Here is a 20,813-nt window from a genome sequence, read left to right on the forward strand (position 1 = left end):
AATGTAGCACATCCCGCGTGTACAGAGAACAGTTTGATGTTATTCTGTGTATTTGTCTTGTTGCCATGTTTATGTTTAGTTTGTCCTGGTCTTTGTGATTGTTTTGCTGTATGTGCTTCATTGGGCTTCTTTTCCATCTTGCTGTGTAACGTTGTCGTAACCATGGATCATAGTGGATCATATTTCCTTTACGGCTCCATCATTCCCATTTCAACTCTTCATCAAAGTATTGTTCTTCCTCCCTTGATAATAGAAGCGTCACTGACACATGTTTTCCCTCTGGTCTCTCTGTTTTTCAACCATTTTCTGTTGATTTTCTGTTGGATTTCATTTTGCTTATTTAAAGAAACAGTTGAGCGAAGCACAGCAAGAACACTGCCTGCTGGTTACACTCACAAACCTGTCTTTTCAACAAGATCTTACCAGGCATGGTCGACTGCGCCTCTTCCCCACACTGTCCAAGCAAGGAGTGGACTGGGCTCCCTCTCCGGCTCACCGTCCAACACACCATCTGCATCGCCACTAAAGTCTGCCTGGTTGCTCTCCTCCGCCTCTCCAATCAAATCCACCATCGGAGCCTCACCGCCACATTCAGTCAAGTCCTCTGGCGACATAGCTTCTTTACCTGTCAGATCCTATAGAACTATGGCCTCCCCTATTAAGACTGTTGTACAGCAGGCCCAGTACCCGGTCCAGGTCTCTGCCAGTCTGGTGTCCTCTTCCTCTAAACCTGGAGCAGATCCTGTCTTCATTAAAGGACTATCCACCCCATTTTCTTCCAGGACCACCCCAGCCTCTAACACAGGGTCTGTTCCAGATAGATCAACCATGACTCAACCTGAATCTCCCAAATGCACAGCCAACATGTACACCTTACCCTTCAAATCAGTCCTGTCGTCTTCATCCTCCTCCCCTGTCAGAACCATCGCTGGTCTGTCCTCCTCATCCTCCTCCCCTGTCAGAACCATTCCTGGCCTGTCCTCCTCATCCTCCTCCCCTGTCAGAACCATTCCTGGCCTGTCCACTACTTCAGCTACATCTAAGGGGAAGCCCCTCCCCTCGCTGTCCTCACCAGCCCACTCCTCAGAAACCTCTGCTATGGTGAATGGATTAGTTTCTCCCATGAAGTACGCCTCTTCTTCTCAGTCCTCCTCCCCCTGCTCCTGTTTGCTCTCTGATAGGTCTAGCAGTCTGCAGGAGAGGATACAGACCAACACTCACGCCGCCACTTCCAGTGTCAGTGCAGCTATAAATGAGGCTGAAAGGACATTTAACTCTTCAGGGTACGGAACACTCAAATCAGTGTCCTCACGGAGATCTAACACCTCAACTTCTGTCTACGGCTCTATGAGGTCTCAAACCTCTTCCACCACCTCAGCAACATCCAATACAATGACTGTACCTGTATACTCTTTTCTCAATGTTGCGACCGAGTCCCAAATGAAAAAAGGGCCTGGGTCGCTGAAGATGTCGCCTGCAGACTCTCGCAGGTCAAAGACGGCAGTGAAGTCCCCTCCTTACATCACCCCCCCAGGGCTCACTCTAACCCCACCCTCCTCCCTATCCTCCAATCAGGACATCCTGAAAGACGTGGCCGATATGAAGGAGGACCTGATCAGAATGACGGCCATCTTGCAGACTGTCCCCAGAACAGCCAGGAATGTTCAGTCTCAGACCCCTAAAGAGCCTAAGATGGAGGATGAGGAACCCTTCACCATAGTAGAGAAAGTGAAGGAGGATCTAGTTAAAGTCAGTGAGATACTGACCAAGGATGTGGTGAGTGATAGTCAAGCCTGTAGAGGGAAGCCTGTAGAGGAGGAGTGGGAGGAGTTCTCTAAAGATGAGTTAGAGGAAGCCCAGCAAAGTGCTAAGGAATTCTTTCACCCTCCGTTTGACGCTAACACCCTCTCCTTTAGGCCCCAGTCTATTCCCAGTAAAGAGTTGAATTTATCCAAGGTTGTTGACTACCTGGCCAATGACATAGGTGCTAGTTCTCTTTCTAAGATGGCCGAGATGAAGAGCAGATATGAGGAGGCAAAAAGAGAAGGGGAGGACAAACAGAAACTAAAAAAACTCAAGATGCCTCCCCCAGGCATGCGTACCTCTGCCTCTGAGAAAGACTTATGTAAACTAGCAGAGTCATATTATGGACCTGACACCATATTGGAGTCACCAGAGGACTTATCTCATGAGCAGGATAAGAGTCCTCTGTCAGACAGCGGCTTTGAAACCAGGAGTGAAAAGACTCCTTCAGCCCCCCAAAGTGCAGAGAGCACCGGGCCCAAACCCCCCTTCACTGACCCCATCCCCCCCTGCATCACCGAGACTAGGACCGAGGTGGTCCATATCAGGAGCTACGAGCACCCAGACGAACCCTGTGAGGTGCAGATGGAGGAGGCAGCCTCAGCATCGCCGGCCTGCATTGAACCAGAGGCCTCCGCCGCCTCCATCAAAGACAAAGTCAAATCATTCCAGATCAAAGTGTGTGACGACTCTGACTCTGTCGTTAGCAAGAGCATGAGGCTCAAAGAGGAGACCCACATCACCACCACGACGCGCATGGTTTACCACAAGCCGCAGCTGAAAGACGGCTCGGAGAGGATCGAGGAGACCATGTCAGTCAGAGACATAATGAAAGCATTCCAGTCCGGAAGGGACCCCTCCAAGGAACTTTCTGGACTGTTTGAGCACAAGGCTGGCCAGGACTCTGTCAAAGGGGATGAACTCACCCCCAGATTCATTGATAATGACACTAAAGCCAAAAGAATAATGGAGGTTCACATAGAAAAAGAAGGAAACACATTCCAACCAACTGAGGTGATTATCAGGGAGACCAAGAAGATTCCAGACTCTTATTTCTATAAAGGAGACCACAGAATCCAAGAAATGCCTGATTACGACGAGGCGCCGCAGGAAGGGGAGGAGCTTACTGCCAATGACAGCCGGCCCAGCTCCGCTCAGCTCATGGCCGATGACTCCTACAAAGCTCTCAAACTGCTCAGCCAGCACTCTGTAGAGTATCACGATGACGAGCTCTCTGAACTCAGAGGAGAGTCTTACAGGTTCGCTGAGAAGATGCTACGTTCTGAGAAACTAGACATATCCCACTCTGATACAGAAGATTCTCTGGCTGACCAAACACACCAAATTACCTTAGAGTCGCATGGGGAAGAGAGTGATTACGGTGAGAAAGAGGCCGTGCCCAGGAAAGAGTTCACTTTCAAGTCATCAAAGGATACATCCTCTAAGTCAGGTAAATGTTCTCATAAGGATGACAAGTTTGACAAAGTGACAGTGTTGCATTACACCACAGAGCCAGGCAGCCCAAAACATGCAGTGTGGATGCGTTTCACTGAGGACAAGCTGGACAGGAACAGAGAGAAGCTCATCTACGAGGACCGCGTGGATCAAACTGTCAAGGAAGCTGAGGAGAAACTAAGCGAGGTCTCTCAGTTTTTCCGTGACAAAACTGAGAAACTGAACGACGAGCTGCAATCCCCGGAGAAAAAGCCTCCAAAGAGAGACCCCAGGGAGACCAGGTCTGGGCCCAGCTCCACCTGTAATAGCCCAGAGAAAACCCAGCAGAAAGCCAGGGCAGAGGGAGAGGAGTGGGGCAAGGGAAGGGGGAACAAACTGTTCAGTAGTACGACTGAGAGGAGGACCTCTAGTCTACCCAACAGTCCAGAGAGAGCTGTTCTCTCCCGCTTCAGTGAGGATACATCCAAACAGCAGACAAAGGCAGAGGAACGGTCTGAGCCAAACCAGGTTAAAGCATCCTTCTCTAGAGTGAGCTATGTTAGGATGAAGTTTGAATCAGAGGCTCAGAACCAAGATAAGAGTAGTCCTGAGCTAGTACAGTCCACACCCCCAGTCAGCAGGCTGCAGGAGAACAAGCTGCCAATGAATCAACTGTTCACTGGAGGAAAGACAACTAAAGGGTCTGAGGCCACAGAGGGAGGAAGTCCATTTAAAAAGACTCCAGAGAAACTGAAAGGACCTGCCTCCAATAGCAGTAAGTCAGTTGTCTCACCAGCTGCCCCAAAACAGTCAGGAGACAAACTGCCTAATAAGAACCTACCATACACCACAGCCCAAAAACACCTAACAGGTCAGACTGACAAAGAATCAGAGAAAACAAGCCCATTGAGCCAGGAGAGTCAGGTCATTGGTATCAGTAAGGGTGTAAAGGGGCCACCATCACATAGTCCTACACATGACACACCCAAGGAGAACAGTGGGGAAGTGGAAAAAGAACACGTTTCTATGAGGGATTCTCCTTCCAAACATGTTGCATCAAGTCCCACAACCAATAGGGTTGCTCATTCTGAACCTGTGTCTAAAGACCATGGGGTTGCTCATTCTGAACCTGTGTCTAAAGACCATGGGGTTGCTCATTCTGAACCTGTGTCTAAAGACCATGGGGTTGCACAAAACAAGAATCTTAGAAAAAAGACAGAGTCCCAGATCCCAGTCAGGTCTGTGTCTAGTCACACAGACAGCGATCAGTCAGAGAAAGCAAAACAAGACACAATAACTAAGCCATTTGAAAAGACATCCCAAATCCCCATACTAAATAAGAACAGAATGCAGGTCAGCCCAGTAACAAGCCCTACAAAGGCAGAAGAACTAACAGACACATCTCTTGAAATATTAGATAATGCACCAAAAGATTCTAACTTGAACAATGTGCGTGACACTTGCACAAGAGAAATACAAGAGAGATTAGCACCAGAGACAACCACCACCAGAGAAAACTTCAAAGGCATCAAAACATTACCTGTCTATGTTAGTGTCCAGGTGGGTAGGCAGGGAGAGAGAGAGGGCAGAGGAGGAGTACTGTACAAACAGAAACAGCCCTCGTCGCCTCAGGCCAGTCCTGACGATGACACGCTAGAGCAGGTATCTTTCATAGACAGCTCAGGGAAGAGTCCCCTCACCCCAGAGACCCCTAGCTCAGAGGAGATCAGCTATGACCTCACCTCCAGAACACCAGACTCCATTCTGGGCTTCACTCCCTTCCAGCCTAGCCCTATCCCAGAGGTCTCTGAGGACTCCTCAGAGGAGGAGCAGGGCCAGGTATTTTCCTTCAAGGACTTCAGACCAGAGACACCTAATGTCACAGCAGCTGACCTTAAGAATGGAAACCACCAGGCTGGACAGACACCTAAAGACAAAGGAGTAGCATACATCCAGTTCCCCCCTCCGCCTCCCCTGGACTCTGAGCAGTCCAGCCCTGAGAAGAAGAAGAAGGGATCATCTGGTTCCTCTGAGGCAGAGATGGAGATGATGGAGGTCAACCTCCAGGAAGAGCATGATAAACACCTCCTCACGGAGCCCATCATCAGAGTCCAGCCCCCCTCCCCAGTCCCCCCCGGGACTGACGACAGTGACTCTAGTGATGATGAGTCTGTCTTCCAGCCCATCTCCTTTAAGAAATACACCTTTAAGATCTCAGAGGGGCAGGAGCAGGAGCTCAAGAATGGGTCCAAATCCACAAAACAGGATAGAAATGGCAAAGAGCCAGGAACTAACAGAACTAATGGAACGTATGAAGCTGGTAAAACAGAGGAGTACGACTCTGAACAGAATGGAAATGACCAGTCCATAACAGACTGTTCTATCGCCACGACGGCAGAGTTCTCTCATGACACTGACGCTACTGAGATCGACTCCCTGGATGGATATGACATGCAGGATGAGGATGATGGTCTGTGTGAGATGGACACTAAACCCTTCAGCCTGCCAGACAGCAGGAAGGACGTGTGGACCTCAGACAGCATGCTCCGGTCCTGCGACCGCTCCTTTAGTCAGACCAAACTAGAGGCCATTGAAGAGGAAAAAACACCGGAGGAGGAATGCAGAAAGGCTCAAGCTAAAAGTGATCCAGTTGACATAAAAACAGATGAGGCCAGCTCTCAGGGCCAGAAGGACAACGATGGGTTTTCTGATACGTACTTTAGTTACAAGCTAGAGGAGGCGTTTGACTCTCCGTTTAAAACTGTTGCTACTAAAGGTCTGGACTTTGACCCCTGGTCCAGTATAGGAGGAGACAATGAAGTGGTTGACGCCAGGATAAAAGACGACGAGCCGAAGCCGTTTGGACTGGCAGCAGACGACAGATCACAGGCCACGACCCCAGACACGACCCCTGCCAGAACCCCGACTGATGATAGCACCACGCCGACTAGCGAGCCAAACCCTTTCCCCTTCCATGAAGGGAAGATGTTTGAGATGACTCGCAGTGGTGCGATTGACATGAGCAAGCGGGATATTGTTGAAGAAAGACTGCAGTTTTTTCAGATTGGTGAGCATAACTCTGAAGGGATGTCAGGGGGCGTAAGGGACTAGGTCATAAGGTCAGTTGTAATCATGTCACAGACATAGGGTAAAGGCCTCTAATGAGGCCCCTGTTAGACAAGCCCCTGACTGGGAAGAGGCCCCTATAGAAGCCCCTGTTAGACCAGCCCCTGCCTGGGTAGAGGCCTCTAATGAGGCCCCAATTAGACTAGCCCCTGACTGCGTAAAGGCCTCTAATGAGGCCCCTGTTAGACCAGGGGTAGAGGCCCCTCCAGAATATCAAGTCCCTGACTGTCTTTCAGACCACTGCCCCTGGCAGTACCATTCAGAGCACCACACCAGCCCCTGGCAGTACCATTCAGAGCACCACACCAGACACTGGCAGTACCATTCAGAGGACGAGACCAGCCCCTGGCAGTACCATTCAGAGCACCACACCAGCCCCTGGCAGTACCATTCAGAGCACGAGACCAGCCCCTGGCAGTACCATTCAGAGCACCAAACCAGCCCCTGGTAGTACCATTCAGAGCACAACACCAGACCCTGGCAGTACCATTCAGAGCACCACACCAGCCCCTGGCAGTACCATTCAGAGCACCACACCAGCCCCTGGCAGTACCATTCAGAGCACCACACCAGCCCCTGGCAGTACCATTCAGAGCACCACACCAACCCCTGGCATTCAGAGCATAACAATGGTGTCAAGTCAAAAGACTCCAATGTTGCCTCTAAATTCTCCACCCTTAAAATTGACTTCAAGACATCTTCGGCAAGGAGCCTAGTGGCTAGAGCGTTGGGCCAGTAACTGAAAGGTTGCTGGATCAAATCCCTGACAAAGTAAAAATCTGTTATTCTGCTCCTGATTAAGGCAGGTGTTCCACTGGCGCCGAAGACGTGGATATCGATTATGGCAGCCCCCCACACCTCTCTGATTCAGAGGGATTGGGTTAAATGCGGAAGACACATTTCATTTGAATGCATTCAGTTGTACAACTGACTAGGTATCTCCCTTTCCCTTTCAATGGATTCAGACGAGTCTAGAGCCTCAGCCAGTTCCCAACAGACAGAGATAGACTGGAGCAGAGCCTAGACTATGATTCAGCACCTCTAACAGGGAACAGCAGTATCAACCATAACATGCCAGAGGTAACCCCTAACCTCCATGCTAACCTCATCCAGCCTGGTAGTATAGTATTCAGTCTGCTGTCTTCCTCAGAGCCCACTCTACAACAGGTCAGCAGATTTGAGGCAGCTTTCAGCATACCTGAGGAGAACAGGGTGGAGGCAGCCTTCAGCAGGCTGGAGGAGAACAGGGTGGAGGTAGCCTTCAGGAGACTGGAGGAGAACAGGGTGGAGGTAGCCTTCAGCATACTGGAGGAGAACAGGATGGAGGCAGCCTTCAGCATACTGGAGGAGAACAGGGTGGAGGTAGCCTTCAGGAGACTGGAGGAGAACAGGGTGGAGGCAGCCTTCAGCAGGCTGGAGGAGAACAGGGTGGAGGCAGCCTTCAGCAGGCTGGAGGAGAACATGGTGGAGGAGAACAGGGTGGAGGCAGCCTTCAGCAGGCTGGAGGAGAACATGGTAGAGGAGAACAGGGTGGAGGCAGCCTTCAGCAGGCTGGAGGAGAACATGGTAGAGAAGAACAGGGTGGAGGCAGCCTTCAGCAGGCTGGAGGAGAACATGGTGGAAGAGAACAGGGTGGAGGCAGCCTTCAGCAGGCTGGAGGAGAACATGGTAGAGAAGAACAGGGTGGAGGCAGCCTTCAGCAGGCTGGAGGAGAACATGGTGGAAGAGAACAGGGTGGAGGCAGCCTTCAGCAGGCTGGAGGAGAACAGGGTGGAGGCAGCCTTCAGCAGGCTGGAGGAGAACAGTAAAGAGAGCTCTGTCTGTCAAGAGTCCAGCAATAACCAGTACAGGACTGGTTCAGGTGAAAATATGCAGGTCCAGGTTACCAGTTAAAGCAACTATAACTCAAATATTCAGTCAAATAATTCCTGTGAGAAAGCAGAACGCTAAACTTGTAGTTACACAACCTGTTGCCAGGAAAAGACCAGTGAATTCCAGTGAAGAGGGTTCCCTTGTAATCAGGACAGAATCAGAGTCAGAGAGGAAGCAGGTTGGGAGTGAAGGAGAGCAGTAGAATGGGCCAAGTGCCAGGTAGTGTATCTAAGGACAGGTCAGGTGTGGCCTCTAGCAGCAGATCAGATAACAACAGATCAGGTGTGGCCTCTAGCAGCAGATCAGATAACAACAGATCAGGTGTGGCCTCTAGCAGCAGATCAGATAACAACAGGGCAGGTGTGGCCTCTAGCAGCAGATCAGATAACAACAGGTCAGGTGTGGCCTCTAGCAGCAGATCAGATAACAACAGATCAGGTGTGGCCTCTAGCAGCAGATCAGATAACAACAGATCAGGTGTGGCCTCTAGCAGCAGATCAGATAACAACAGGTCAGGTGTGGCCTCTAGCAGCAGTTCAATAGCAGGACAGAACACAACATGCTTCAGTGAGAAAACTACATCTGTAAGTAGCTAGACAGTAGATAGTTTAGACCATGTTGCCAATGAAGAGCAAAATTAACTGATAATGAAGATATCACATCAATATCAGAAGCCTCTCAGCGCTCCTCCTTCAATATATTTAAGCCCAATACTACATCCAGATTTACTACTACATCCAGATTTACAACTACATCCAGATTTACAACTACATCCAGGTCTACTACTACATCCAGATTTACAACTACATCCAGATTTACAACTACATCCAGATTTACAACTACATCCAGGTCTACTACTACATCCAGAGTTACTACTACATCCAGATTTACAACTACATCCAGGTCTACTACTACATCCAGATTTACTACTACATCCAGATTTACAACTACATCCAGAGTTACTACTACATCCAGAGTTACTACTACATCCAGGTCTACTACTACATCCAGAGTTACTACTACATCCAGATTTACAACTACATCCAGGTCTACTACTACATCCAGATTTACAACTACATCCAGATTTACAACTACATCCAGATTTACAACTACATCCAGGTCTACTACTACATCCAGAGTTACTACTACATCCAGATTTACAACTACATCCAGGTCTACTACTACATCCAGATTTACTACTACATCCAGATTTACAACTACATCCAGGTCTACTACTACATCCAGAGTTACTACTACATCCAGATTTACTACTACATCCAGGACCACTACTACATCCAGATTTACAACTACATCCAGATTTACAACTACATCCAGAGTTACTACTACATCCAGATTTACAACTACATCCAGGTCTACTACTACATCCAGATTTACTACTACATCCAGATTTACTACTACATCCAGATTTACAACTACATCCAGATTTACAACTACATCCAGAGTTACTACTACATCCAGATTTACAACTACATCCAGGTCTACTACTACATCCAGATTTACTACTACATCCAGATTTACAACTACATCCAGATTTACTACTACATCCAGATTTACTACTACATCCAGATTTACAACTACATCCAGATTTACAACTACATCCAGATTTACTACTACATCCAGGACCACTACTACGTCCAGGTCCACTACTACATCCAGGTCTACTACTACATCCAGATTTACTACTACATCCAGGTCTACTACTACATCCAGGTCTACTACTACATCCAGATTTACTACTACATCCAGGTCTACTACTACATCCAGATTTACTACTACATCCAGGTCTACTACTACATCCAGATTTACTACTACATCCAGATTTACTACTACATCCAGGTCCACTACTACATCCAGGTATACTACTACATCCAGGTCTACTACTACATCCAGATTTACTACTACATCCACATTTACTACTACATCCAGGTCCACTACTACATCCAGGACCACTACTACATCCAGGTCTACTACTACATCCAGGTCTACTACTACATCCAGATTTACTACTACATCCAGAGTTACTACTACATCCAGGACCACTACTACATCCAGGTCTACTACTACATCCAGGTCTACTACTACATCCAGATTTACTACTACATCCAGAGTTACTACTACATCCAGGACCACTACTACATCCAGGTCCACTACTACATCCAGATTTACTACTACATCCAGATTTACTACTACATCCAGGTCTACTACTACATCCAGGACCACTACTACATCCAGGTCCACTACTACATCCAGAGTTACTACTACAACCAGATTTACTACTACATCCAGGTCCACTACTACATCCAGGACCACTACTACATCCAGGTCTACTACTACATCCAGGTCTACAACTACATCCAGGACCACTACTACATCCAGGTCTACTACTACATCCAGATTTACTACTACATCCAGGTCTACTACTACATCCAGGTCTACTACTACATCCAGATTTACTACTACATCCATGTCTACTACTACATCCAGGACCACTACTACATCCAGAGTTACTACTACATCCAGATTTACTACTACATCCAGGACCACTACTACATCCAGATTTACTACTACATCCAGAGTTACTACTACATCCAGATTTACTACTACATCCAGGTCTACTACTACATCCAGATTTACTACTACATCCAGGTCTACTACTACATCCAGGTCTACTACTACATCCAGATTTACTACTACATCCAGGACCACTACTACATCCAGGTCTACTACTACATCCAGATTTACTACTACATCCAGGTCTACTACTACATCCAGATTTACTACTACATCCAGGTCTACTACTACATCCAGAGTTACTACTACATCCAGATTTACTACTTCATCCAGGACCACTACTACATCCAGATTTACTACTACATCCAGAGTTACTACTACATCCAGATTTACTACTACATCCAGGTCTACTACTACATCCAGATTTACTACTACATCCAGGTCTACTACTACATCCAGGACCACTACTACATCCAGATGTTCTACTACATCCAGATTTACTACTACATCCAGATTTACTACTACATCCAGGTCTACTACTACATCCAGGTCTACTACTACATCCAGATTTACTACTACATCCAGGTCTACTACTACATCCAGATGTACTACTACATCCAGGTCTACTACTACATCCAGGTCTACTACTACATCCAGATTTACTACTACATCCAGGACCACTACTACGTCCAGGTCCACTACTACATCCAGGTCTACTACTACATCCAGATTTACTACTATATCCAGGTCTACTACTACATCCAGGACCACTACTACATCCAGATTTACTACTACATCCAGGTCTACTACTACATCCAGATTTACTTCTACATCCAGGACCACTACTACATCCAGATTTACTACTACATCCAGGTCTACTACTACATCCATATTTACTACTACATCCAGGTCTACTACTACATCCAGATGTACTACTACATCCAGATTTACTTCTACATCCAGGACCACTACTACATCCAGATTTACTACTACATCCAGGTCTACTACTACATCCAGATTTACTACTACATCCAGGTCTACTACTACATCCAGGTCTACTACTACATCCAGATTTACTACTACATCCAGGTCTACTACTACATCCAGGTCTACTACTACATCCAGGTCTACTACTACATCCATATTTACTACTACATCCAGAGTTACTACTACATCCAGATTTACTACTACATCCAGATTTACTACTACATCCAGGTCTACTACTACATCCAGGACCACTACTACATCCAGAGTTACTACTACATCCAGATTTACTACTACATCCAGGTCTACTACTACATCCAGATTTACTACTACATCCAGATTTACTACTACATCCAGGTCTACTACTACATCCAGATTTACTACTACATCCAGGTCTACTACTACATCCAGATGTACTACTACATCCAGGTCTACTACTACATCCAGGTCTACTACTACATCCAGATTTACTACTACATCCAGGACCACTACTACGTCCAGGTCCACTACTACATCCAGGTCTACTACTACATCCAGATTTACTACTACATCCAGGTCTACTACTACATCCAGGACCACTACTACATCCAGATTTACTACTACATCCAGGTCTACTACTACATCCAGATTTACTTCTACATCCAGGACCACTACTACATCCAGATTTACTACTACATCCAGGTCTACTACTACATCCAGATTTACTACTACATCCAGGTCTACTACTACATCCAGATTTACTACTACATCCAGATTTACTTCTACATCCAGGACCACTACTACATCCAGATTTACTACTACATCCAGGTCTACTACTACATCCAGATTTACTACTACATCCAGGTCTACTACTACATCCAGGTCTACTACTACATCCAGATTTACTACTACATCCAGGTCTACTACTACATCCAGGTCTACTACTACATCCAGGTCTACTACTACATCCATATTTACTACTACATCCAGAGTTACTACTACATCCAGATTTACTACTACATCCAGATTTACTACTACATCCAGGTCTACTACTACATCCAGGACCACTACTACATCCAGAGTTACTACTACATCCAGATTTACTACTACATCCAGGTCTACTACTACATCCAGATTTACTACTACATCCAGATTTACTACTACATCCAGGTCTACTACTACATCCAGATTTACTACTACATCCAGATTTACTACTACATCCAGGACCACTACTACATCCAGATTTACTACTACATCCAGGTCTACTACTACATCCAGATTTACTACTACATCCAGGACCACTACTACATCCAGAGTTACTACTACATCCAGGTCTACTACTACATCCAGATTTACTACTACATCCAGATTTACTACTACATCCAGAGTTACTACTACATCCAGGTCTACTACTACATCCAGATTTACTACTACATCCAGGTCTACTACTACATCCAGGTCCACTACTACATCCAGATTTACTACTACATCCAGGACCACTACTACATCCAGAGTTACTACTACATCCATATTTACTACTACATCCAGGACCACTACTACGTCCAGGTCCACTACTACGTCCAGGTCTTGTAGAGACGTGAGAGCAGAGTTTGAGCAGGCCGGCAGAGAGAAGACGAGAAGGAGATGGAAGGAGGAGAGGAGGAGCAGTAGGCCGGCTGCAGGAAAGGAGAAGGATTGCAGTCAGGTTGCAGGGTCCAACATGGCCAACATCATGGAGACCAAGCCTGTAAAACGTTACACTTCTTGATCTTTAGTGCATGAGCTGTTGTGATTGGCTGTGATGTGACTTAACTGCAGCTGTCATTCTGTCATCTCTGTGTCCTGTCCAACCAGACTTAGGAGATGTATGAACTGTCCAACCAGACTCAGGAGATGTATGAACTGTCCAACCAGACTTAGGAGATGTATGAACTGTCCAACCAGACTTAGGAGATGTATGAACTGTCCAACCAGACTTAGGAGATGTATGAACTGTCCAACCAGACTTAGGAGATGTATGAACTGTCCAACCAGACTTAGGAGATGTATGAACTGTCCAACCAGACTTAGGAGATGTATGAACTGTCCAACCAGACTTAGGAGATGTATGAACTGTCCGACCAGACTTAGGAGATGTATGAACTGTCCAACCAGACTTAGGAGATGTATGAACTGTCCAACCAGACTTAGGAGATGTATGAACTGTCCAACCAGACTTAGGAGATGTATGAACTGTCCAACCAGACTTAGGAGATGTATTAACTGTCCGACCAGACTTAGGAGATGTATTAACTGTCCGACCAGACTTAGGAGATGTATGAACTGTCCGACCAGACTTAGGAGATGTATGAACTGTCCGACCAGATTCAGGAAGAAAAGTAGGAAACAGTAGTCAGGTGCTGCAGCATGATAGTGACCAGAGCACTGTACAGACGAGTAGTCTCTGGCTCGTGTAGAGCTGTGCTGAGTCTGTATCAGTATAGTAGAATAGCAGAATCAGACAGGTGACTGTGGTCCAGTCTCCTCCAGCGTACACAGACACACAGGTTACTGGCATGTCTACTTTCATTTCACTCTGAAACACGTTTGGCCTTGAACACCAAGCTCCACACTATAGAGCTAGTGACATGTGAATTGGGGTGGTTTTGTTTCTGTGATGGTTTGATTGCCTGGTAGACTGGCTGGTTACATGCCTAACACCCACTCAACAACAGTCTGCTACTGGAACTGTCTATGTGCCTTTGTCTTGCCATTGGATCCTCACAATTCTACCTGTTACTATCTGGCTTCTGATTTGGAATGGTGCAGCCAAATACTCCACAATGTAGAGCGTTTACTATGATCTTACTATCCAGAGACCTCTGAATTGATGAGGAGAATTTGGCCAGAAAAAGGTATGTTCTGTTTCTCATAAATACACAGTGATGAGATGATAACATGGTGCTGTCTGCCCCTCATCCCCACCAGGCCCTCAGAGCCCTTGTGAGAGGACTGACCTGCGGATGGCCATAGTGGCAGATCACCTGGGTCTGAGCTGGACTGGTAAGAACACAGTAGCATGTCTCCCCCTGGAGGACAGCAGTAGAATGGCAGTCTCTCTTCTACTGCAGTGACATAACGTACCAGCCACACACACTATTACCCCACACACTGACTGGAGATGGCTAGGATACATCAGAGATTTCAGATTGTGACACCATACTGTTCCTGTTGATGACTGAGCTGGGTAGGACTTCATCTGTGTAGTCTGTTCCATCTAGAGATTACTGTCATTTTTATCAGGAGGGAAAGGGAGTGTCATGGCAGTGTGCCCAGCTCCCCTCCCCGCCTGCACTGCGGCATTACGTACATGTCTGTCTGGGGGAGAGTCACCTCCCCGCTTGCACTGCAGCATTACGTACATGTCTGTCTGGGGGAGAGGAGGGGAGGAAAGAGAGGAGAGGAAAGCAAAGGAAACAAAGACAGGAGGGGGAAGGAGAGGAGGGGAGGAAAGAGAGGAGGAGATGAAAGCAAAGGAAACAAAGACAGGAGGGGGAAGGAGAGGAGGGGAGGAAAGAGAGGAGGAGAGGAAAGAGAGGAGGAGAGGATAGCAAACAAATGAAGGCAGGAGAGGAAAAGAGAGGAGGGGAGGAAAGAGAGGAGGAGAGGAGTCTAATCCATATTTAATGTGTTTCTGTTTCAGAGCTTGCCAGGGAAATGGATTTCTCCGTAGATGAGATCAATCACATCCGCGTGGATAACCCCAACTCTCTGACCACTCAGAGTTTCATGCTTTTAAAGAAATGGGTTAGCAGAGATGGTAAAAATGCCACAAGTAGGTATCCCATTTCCTCCCTGAATTGAAAGCTTGTTTTATGTAACTAGTCATTACTGAAAACAGTAGCACCGCACAGGGCACTACACAGAGCTGTCTCAGGTCATTACTCTACACAGAGCTGTCTCAGGTCAGTACTCTACACAGAGCTGTCTCAGGTCAGTACTCTACACAGAGCTGTCTCAGGTCAGTACTCTACACAGAGCTGTCTCAGGTCAGTACTCTACACAGAGCTGTCTCAGGTCAGTACTCTACACAGAGCTGTCTCAGGTCATTACTCTACACAGAGCTGTCTCAGGTCAGTACTCTACACAGAGCTGTCTCAGGTAATTACACAAAGCTGTCTCAGATCGGACTATAGAGAACCAGCCCTGTCTGACTGTAGAGAACCAGCCCTGTCTGACTATAGAGAACCAGCCTTGTCTGACTATAGAGAACCAGCCCTGTCTGACTATAGAGAACCAGCCCTGTCTGTAGAGAACCAGCCCTGTCTGTAGAGAACCAATCGCTGAAGTTGGAGACTTTTATCTCCCTCACCAACTTCAAACATCTGCTATCTGAGCAGCTAACCGATCGCTGCAGCTGTACATAGTCTATTGGTAAATAGCCCACCCATTTTTACGTACCTCATCCCCATACTGTTTTTATTTATTTATTTATTTTTCTGCTCTTTTGCACACCAATATCTCTACCTGTACATAACCATCTGATCATTTATCACTCCAGTGTTAATCTGCATAATTGTAATTATTCGCCTACCTTCTCATGCCTTTGCACACAATGTATATAGACTCCCCTTTTTTCTACTGTGTTATTGACTTGTTAATTGTTTACTCCATGTGTAACTTTGTGTTGTCTGTTCACACTGCTATGCCTTATCTTGGCCAGGTCGCAGTTGCAAATGAGAACTTGTTCTCAACTAGCCTACCTGGTTAAATAAAGGTGAAATAAAAATTAAAATTAAAAAACAGCCCTGTCTGACTGTAGAGAACCAGCCCTGTCTGACTATAGAGAACCAGCCCTGTTTGACTGTAGAGAACCAGCCCTGTCTGACTATAGAGAACCAGCCCTGTCTGTAAAGAACCAGCCCTGTCTGACTGTAGAGAACCAGCCCTGTCTGACTATAGAGAACCAGCCCTGTCTGTAGAGAACCAGCCCTGTCTGACTATAGAGAACCATCCCTGTCTGACTATAGAGAACCAGCCCTGTCTGACTGTAGAGAACCAGCCCTGTCTGACTATAGAGAGCCAGCCCTGTCTGACTGTAGAGAACCAGCCCTGTCTGACTATAGAGAACCAGCCCTGTCTGTAGAGAACCAGCCCTGTCTGTAGAGAACCAGCCCTGTATGACTATAGAGAACCAGCCCTGTCTGACTATAGAGAACCAGCCCTGTCTGACTGTAGAGAACCAGCCCTGTCTGACTATAGAGAACCAGCCCTGTCTGACTATAGAGAGCCAGCCCTGTCTGACTGTAGAGAACCATCCCTGTCTGACTGTAGAACGTGGGTAGGATGTAATAGTGTTGTTTTGTTTAGAACGTGGGTAGGATGTAATATTGTTGTTTTGTTTAGAACGTGGGTAGGATGTAATAGTGTTGTTTTGTTTAGAATGTGGGTAGGATGTAATAGTGTTGTTTTGTTTAGAACGTGGGTAGGAGTTAATAGTGTTGTTTTGTTTAGAACGTGGGTAGGTTGTAATAGTGTTGTTTTGTTTAGAACGTGGGTAGGAGGTAATAGTGTTGCTTTGTTTAGAACGTGGGTAGGTGGTAATAGTGTTGTTTTGTTTAGAACGTGGGTAGGTGGTAATAGTGTTGTTTTGTTTAGAACGTGGGTAGGGTGTAATAGTGTTGTTTTGTTTAGAACGTGGGTAGGATGTAATATTGTTGTTTTGTTTAGAACGTGGGTAGGATGTAATAGTGTTGTTTTGTTTAGAACGTGGGTAGGATGTAATAGTGATGTTTTGTTTAGAACGTGGGTAGGGTGTAATAGTGTTGTTTTGTTTAGAACGTGGGTAGGATGTAATAGTGTTGTTTTGTTTAGAATGTGGGTAGGATGTAATAGTGTTGTTTTGTTTAGAACGTGGGTGGGAGGTAATAGTGTTGTTTTGTTTAGAACGTGGGTAGGAGTTAATAGTGTTGTTTTGTTTAGAACGTGGGTAGGATGTAATAGTGTTGTTTTGTTTAGAACGTGGGTAGGAGTTAATAGTGTTGTTTTGTTTAGAACGTGGGTAGGATGTAATATTGTTGTTTTGTTTAGAACGTGGGTAGGATGTAATAGTGTTGTTTTGTTTAGAATGTGGGTAGGATGTAATAGTGTTGTTTTGTTTAGAACGTGGGTAGGATGTAATAGTGTTCTTTTGTTTAGAACGTGGGTAGGATGTAATAGTGTTGTTTTGTTTAGAACGTGGGTAGGTGGTAATAGTGTTGTTTTGTTTAGAACGTGGGTAGGATGTAATAGTGTTGTTTTGTTTAGAACGTGGGTATGATGTAATAGTGTTATTTTGTTTAGAACGTGGGTGGGAGGTAATAGTGTTGTTTTGTTTAGAACGTGGGTAGGATGTACTAGTGTTGTTTTGTTTAGAACGTGGGTAGGATGTAATAGTGTTGTTTTGTTTAGAACGTGGGTAGGTTGTAACAGTGTTGTTTTGTTTAGAACGTGGGTAGGGTGTAATAGTGTTGTTTTGTTTAGAACGTGGGTAGGATGTAATAGTGTTATTTTGTTTAGAACGTGGGTGGGATGTAATAGTGTTGTGTATTGCTGTGTGTAGTGTATTAACCAGTTTTCCTGTTTCTGTCTCACTTTAGCGGATTCCCTTACAGAGGTCCTGACTAAGATCAATCGGATGGATATTGTGACATTGCTGGAAGGGCCAATATTTGACTATGGTAACATTTCAGGCACAAGATGTTTTGCTGATGATAACGCAGTTTTCCTGGATCAGTGTGATGGTAAAGTTTAGCCCCATCTAGCTGAACTCTGTCTCTCTCTTTACCTCTCCTTCTTGCAGAACCAGCCAGTCTAAACTAGTCGAACATAGACCCAATCTTGGCTAAATGAGTCGAACGTAGAGCCAATCAGGCTAAACGAGTCGAACGTAGAGCCAATCTGAACATGATGATGACAAATTAGATGTTGATTTTATATTTATATTTTATATGCCCCCTGAAATCAATCAACACTGATACTTTTCAAACATTGCCGTGTGTTAACCCTGTCAGGGGGCATTACAACTCTACTACTGTATGTGTGACTGTATTTTATGTTGTGTAAAGTATAAAATATCATGCTACTTAACAAGCCTCTGAGGAATCACAACTAACCTATCTGATCTATGTTCTTAATTTGACCATGAGAGCAACGTTTATTTCATTCAGTTGGGTTAAAGATTTGGTTGGTATTTTGTTCTATAATCGTTATGGTGTGTGTATACTGATTGAAAAAAATACAGTAATGTTTAACACATTTCTCGCCAAATAATATTTTATTCACAATTTGATTGTCAAGTACATGAAAACATTATTATGTTAACCAATTTATATGGCAAATGGTTCCTGTCTGTTGTGGTGTGTTGTGGTACTAACCCTCTCCTGTTCTGTTAGATAGCGGTGTGTTGTGGTACTAACCCTCTCCTGTTCTGTTAGATAGCGGTGTGTTGTGGTACTGCTAATGTTTCTGTTCTGACAGCATGGCTGTGGCTTTAAGGGACCTCTGCTTGTTATAGGGCTGTTAGAGCTGCTTAGGCCGTTAGTTAGTACCTCTGGTTTCTCTGAGCCTTCCTACCCTGCAGTTATCTTGCTTCTAACTCTGCTGAACCAGACCAACCCCTTCCTGCTAACCTGCTTCCTGCCCCTCCCTCCCTGCTGACACCCTCAGCTGTGCTCTCACCCTCCATCCAACATACTGTTAACTAACTTAACATACAGTACCTAACTGGACTGTTGGCAGCTCTGCTACAGCCTTGTGTGGCTGCTCCCTCAGTCTTAGTAGTTCTGCTAATAACACTAGGCTAACAACGCTAGGCTAACACTAGGCTAACAACGCTAAGCTAGCAATGCTAGGCTAATGTGAAGCTAACAATGCTAGCTGTTAGGTTCTGGCTGTAGCGCTCTTCCTCAATTGCAGCTACATAAACAGAAGTTACAGTCACATTGAATTTTCATCCATTTTCATTCACTTTCAACCAAGTCTTGTCTGACTAACATTTTGTTTGTCTTTTCATCTGTCAATAGGACCTTACAGTAGTATCTGATAGTTCCTGATCTGTCCATAGGACCTTACAGTAGTATCTGATAGTTCCTGATCTGTCCATAGGACCTTACAGTAGTATCTGATAGTTCCTGATCTGTCCATAGGACCTTACAGTAGTATCTGATAGTTCCTGATCTGTCCATGGGACCTTAAAGTAGTATCTGATAGTTCCTGATCTGTCCATAGGACCTTACAGTAGTATCTGATAGTTCCTGATCTGTCCATGGGACCTTACAGTAGTATCTGATAGTTCCTGATCTGTCCATAGGACCTTACAGTAGTATCTGATAGTTCCTGATCTGTCCATAGGACCTTACAGAAGTATCTGTGATAGTTTCTGATCTGTCCATAGGACCTTACAGAAGTATCTGTGATAGTTTCTGATCTGTCCATAGGACCTTACAGTAGTATCTGTGATAGTTTCTGATCTGTCCATAGGACCTTACAGAAGTATCTGTGATAGTTTCTGATCTGTCCATAGGACCTTACAGAAGTATCTGTGATAGTTTCTGATCTGTCCATAGGACCTTACAGAAGTATCTGTGATAGTTTCTGATCTGTCCATGGGACCTTACAGTAGTATCTGATAGTTTCTGATCTGCCCAAATGACATCTTTGATAGTTCCTAAATTTCTTGCTGCTACCCCTTCTTCCTCACCTTGTCCCCTTGTGCTCCTTGTTGTCATACCCCGCTCCTTAGGCCCCCCCCCCTATATATTAGGTATGTATATAGGAACTATAGGTCTATATGTATTCCCTCGTTAGGTCCTGCCCCCCCTATATATTAGGTATGTGTAAAGGAACTACACGTCTATATGTAGTCCCTCGTTAGGCCCCGCCCCCCCTATATATTAGGTATGTATATAGTAACTACAGCTCTATATGTAGTCCCTCGTTAGGTCCTGCCCCCCCCTATATATTAGGTATGTATATAGTAACTACAGGTCTATATGTAGTCCCTCGTTAGGCCCCGCCCCCCCTATATATTAGGTATGTATATAGTAACTACAGGTCTATATGTA

At 45.6% G+C, this 20,813-nt stretch overlaps 1 protein-coding gene across 12 annotated transcripts in view; it reads left to right on the forward strand.

Annotated features, from left to right (window-relative positions):
* LOC110510594 (ankyrin-3) overlaps positions 1-20,813 on the forward strand; it is a 203,377-nt gene that overhangs the window by 167,826 nt on the left and 14,738 nt on the right. For 6 of the 12 annotated variants that reach the window (XM_036960361.1, XM_036960360.1, XM_036960363.1 and 3 more), the window contains 3 exons: positions 14,698-14,772; positions 15,413-15,544; positions 18,348-18,491. In XM_036960361.1, coding sequence (XP_036816256.1) covers positions 14,698-14,772; positions 15,413-15,544; positions 18,348-18,491 — 351 coding nt within the window. Of the gene's footprint in view, positions 1-346; positions 6,305-14,697; positions 14,773-15,412; positions 15,545-18,347; positions 18,492-20,813 lie in introns of all 12 variants that reach the window. The other 6 variants (XM_036960367.1, XM_036960357.1, XM_036960359.1 and 3 more) reach the window with 2 other exon arrangements.

The sequence above is a fragment of the Oncorhynchus mykiss genome, chromosome 23 (assembly GCF_013265735.2).
Source record: "Oncorhynchus mykiss isolate Arlee chromosome 23, USDA_OmykA_1.1, whole genome shotgun sequence".
Classification (NCBI taxonomy): domain Eukaryota; kingdom Metazoa; phylum Chordata; class Actinopteri; order Salmoniformes; family Salmonidae; genus Oncorhynchus; species Oncorhynchus mykiss.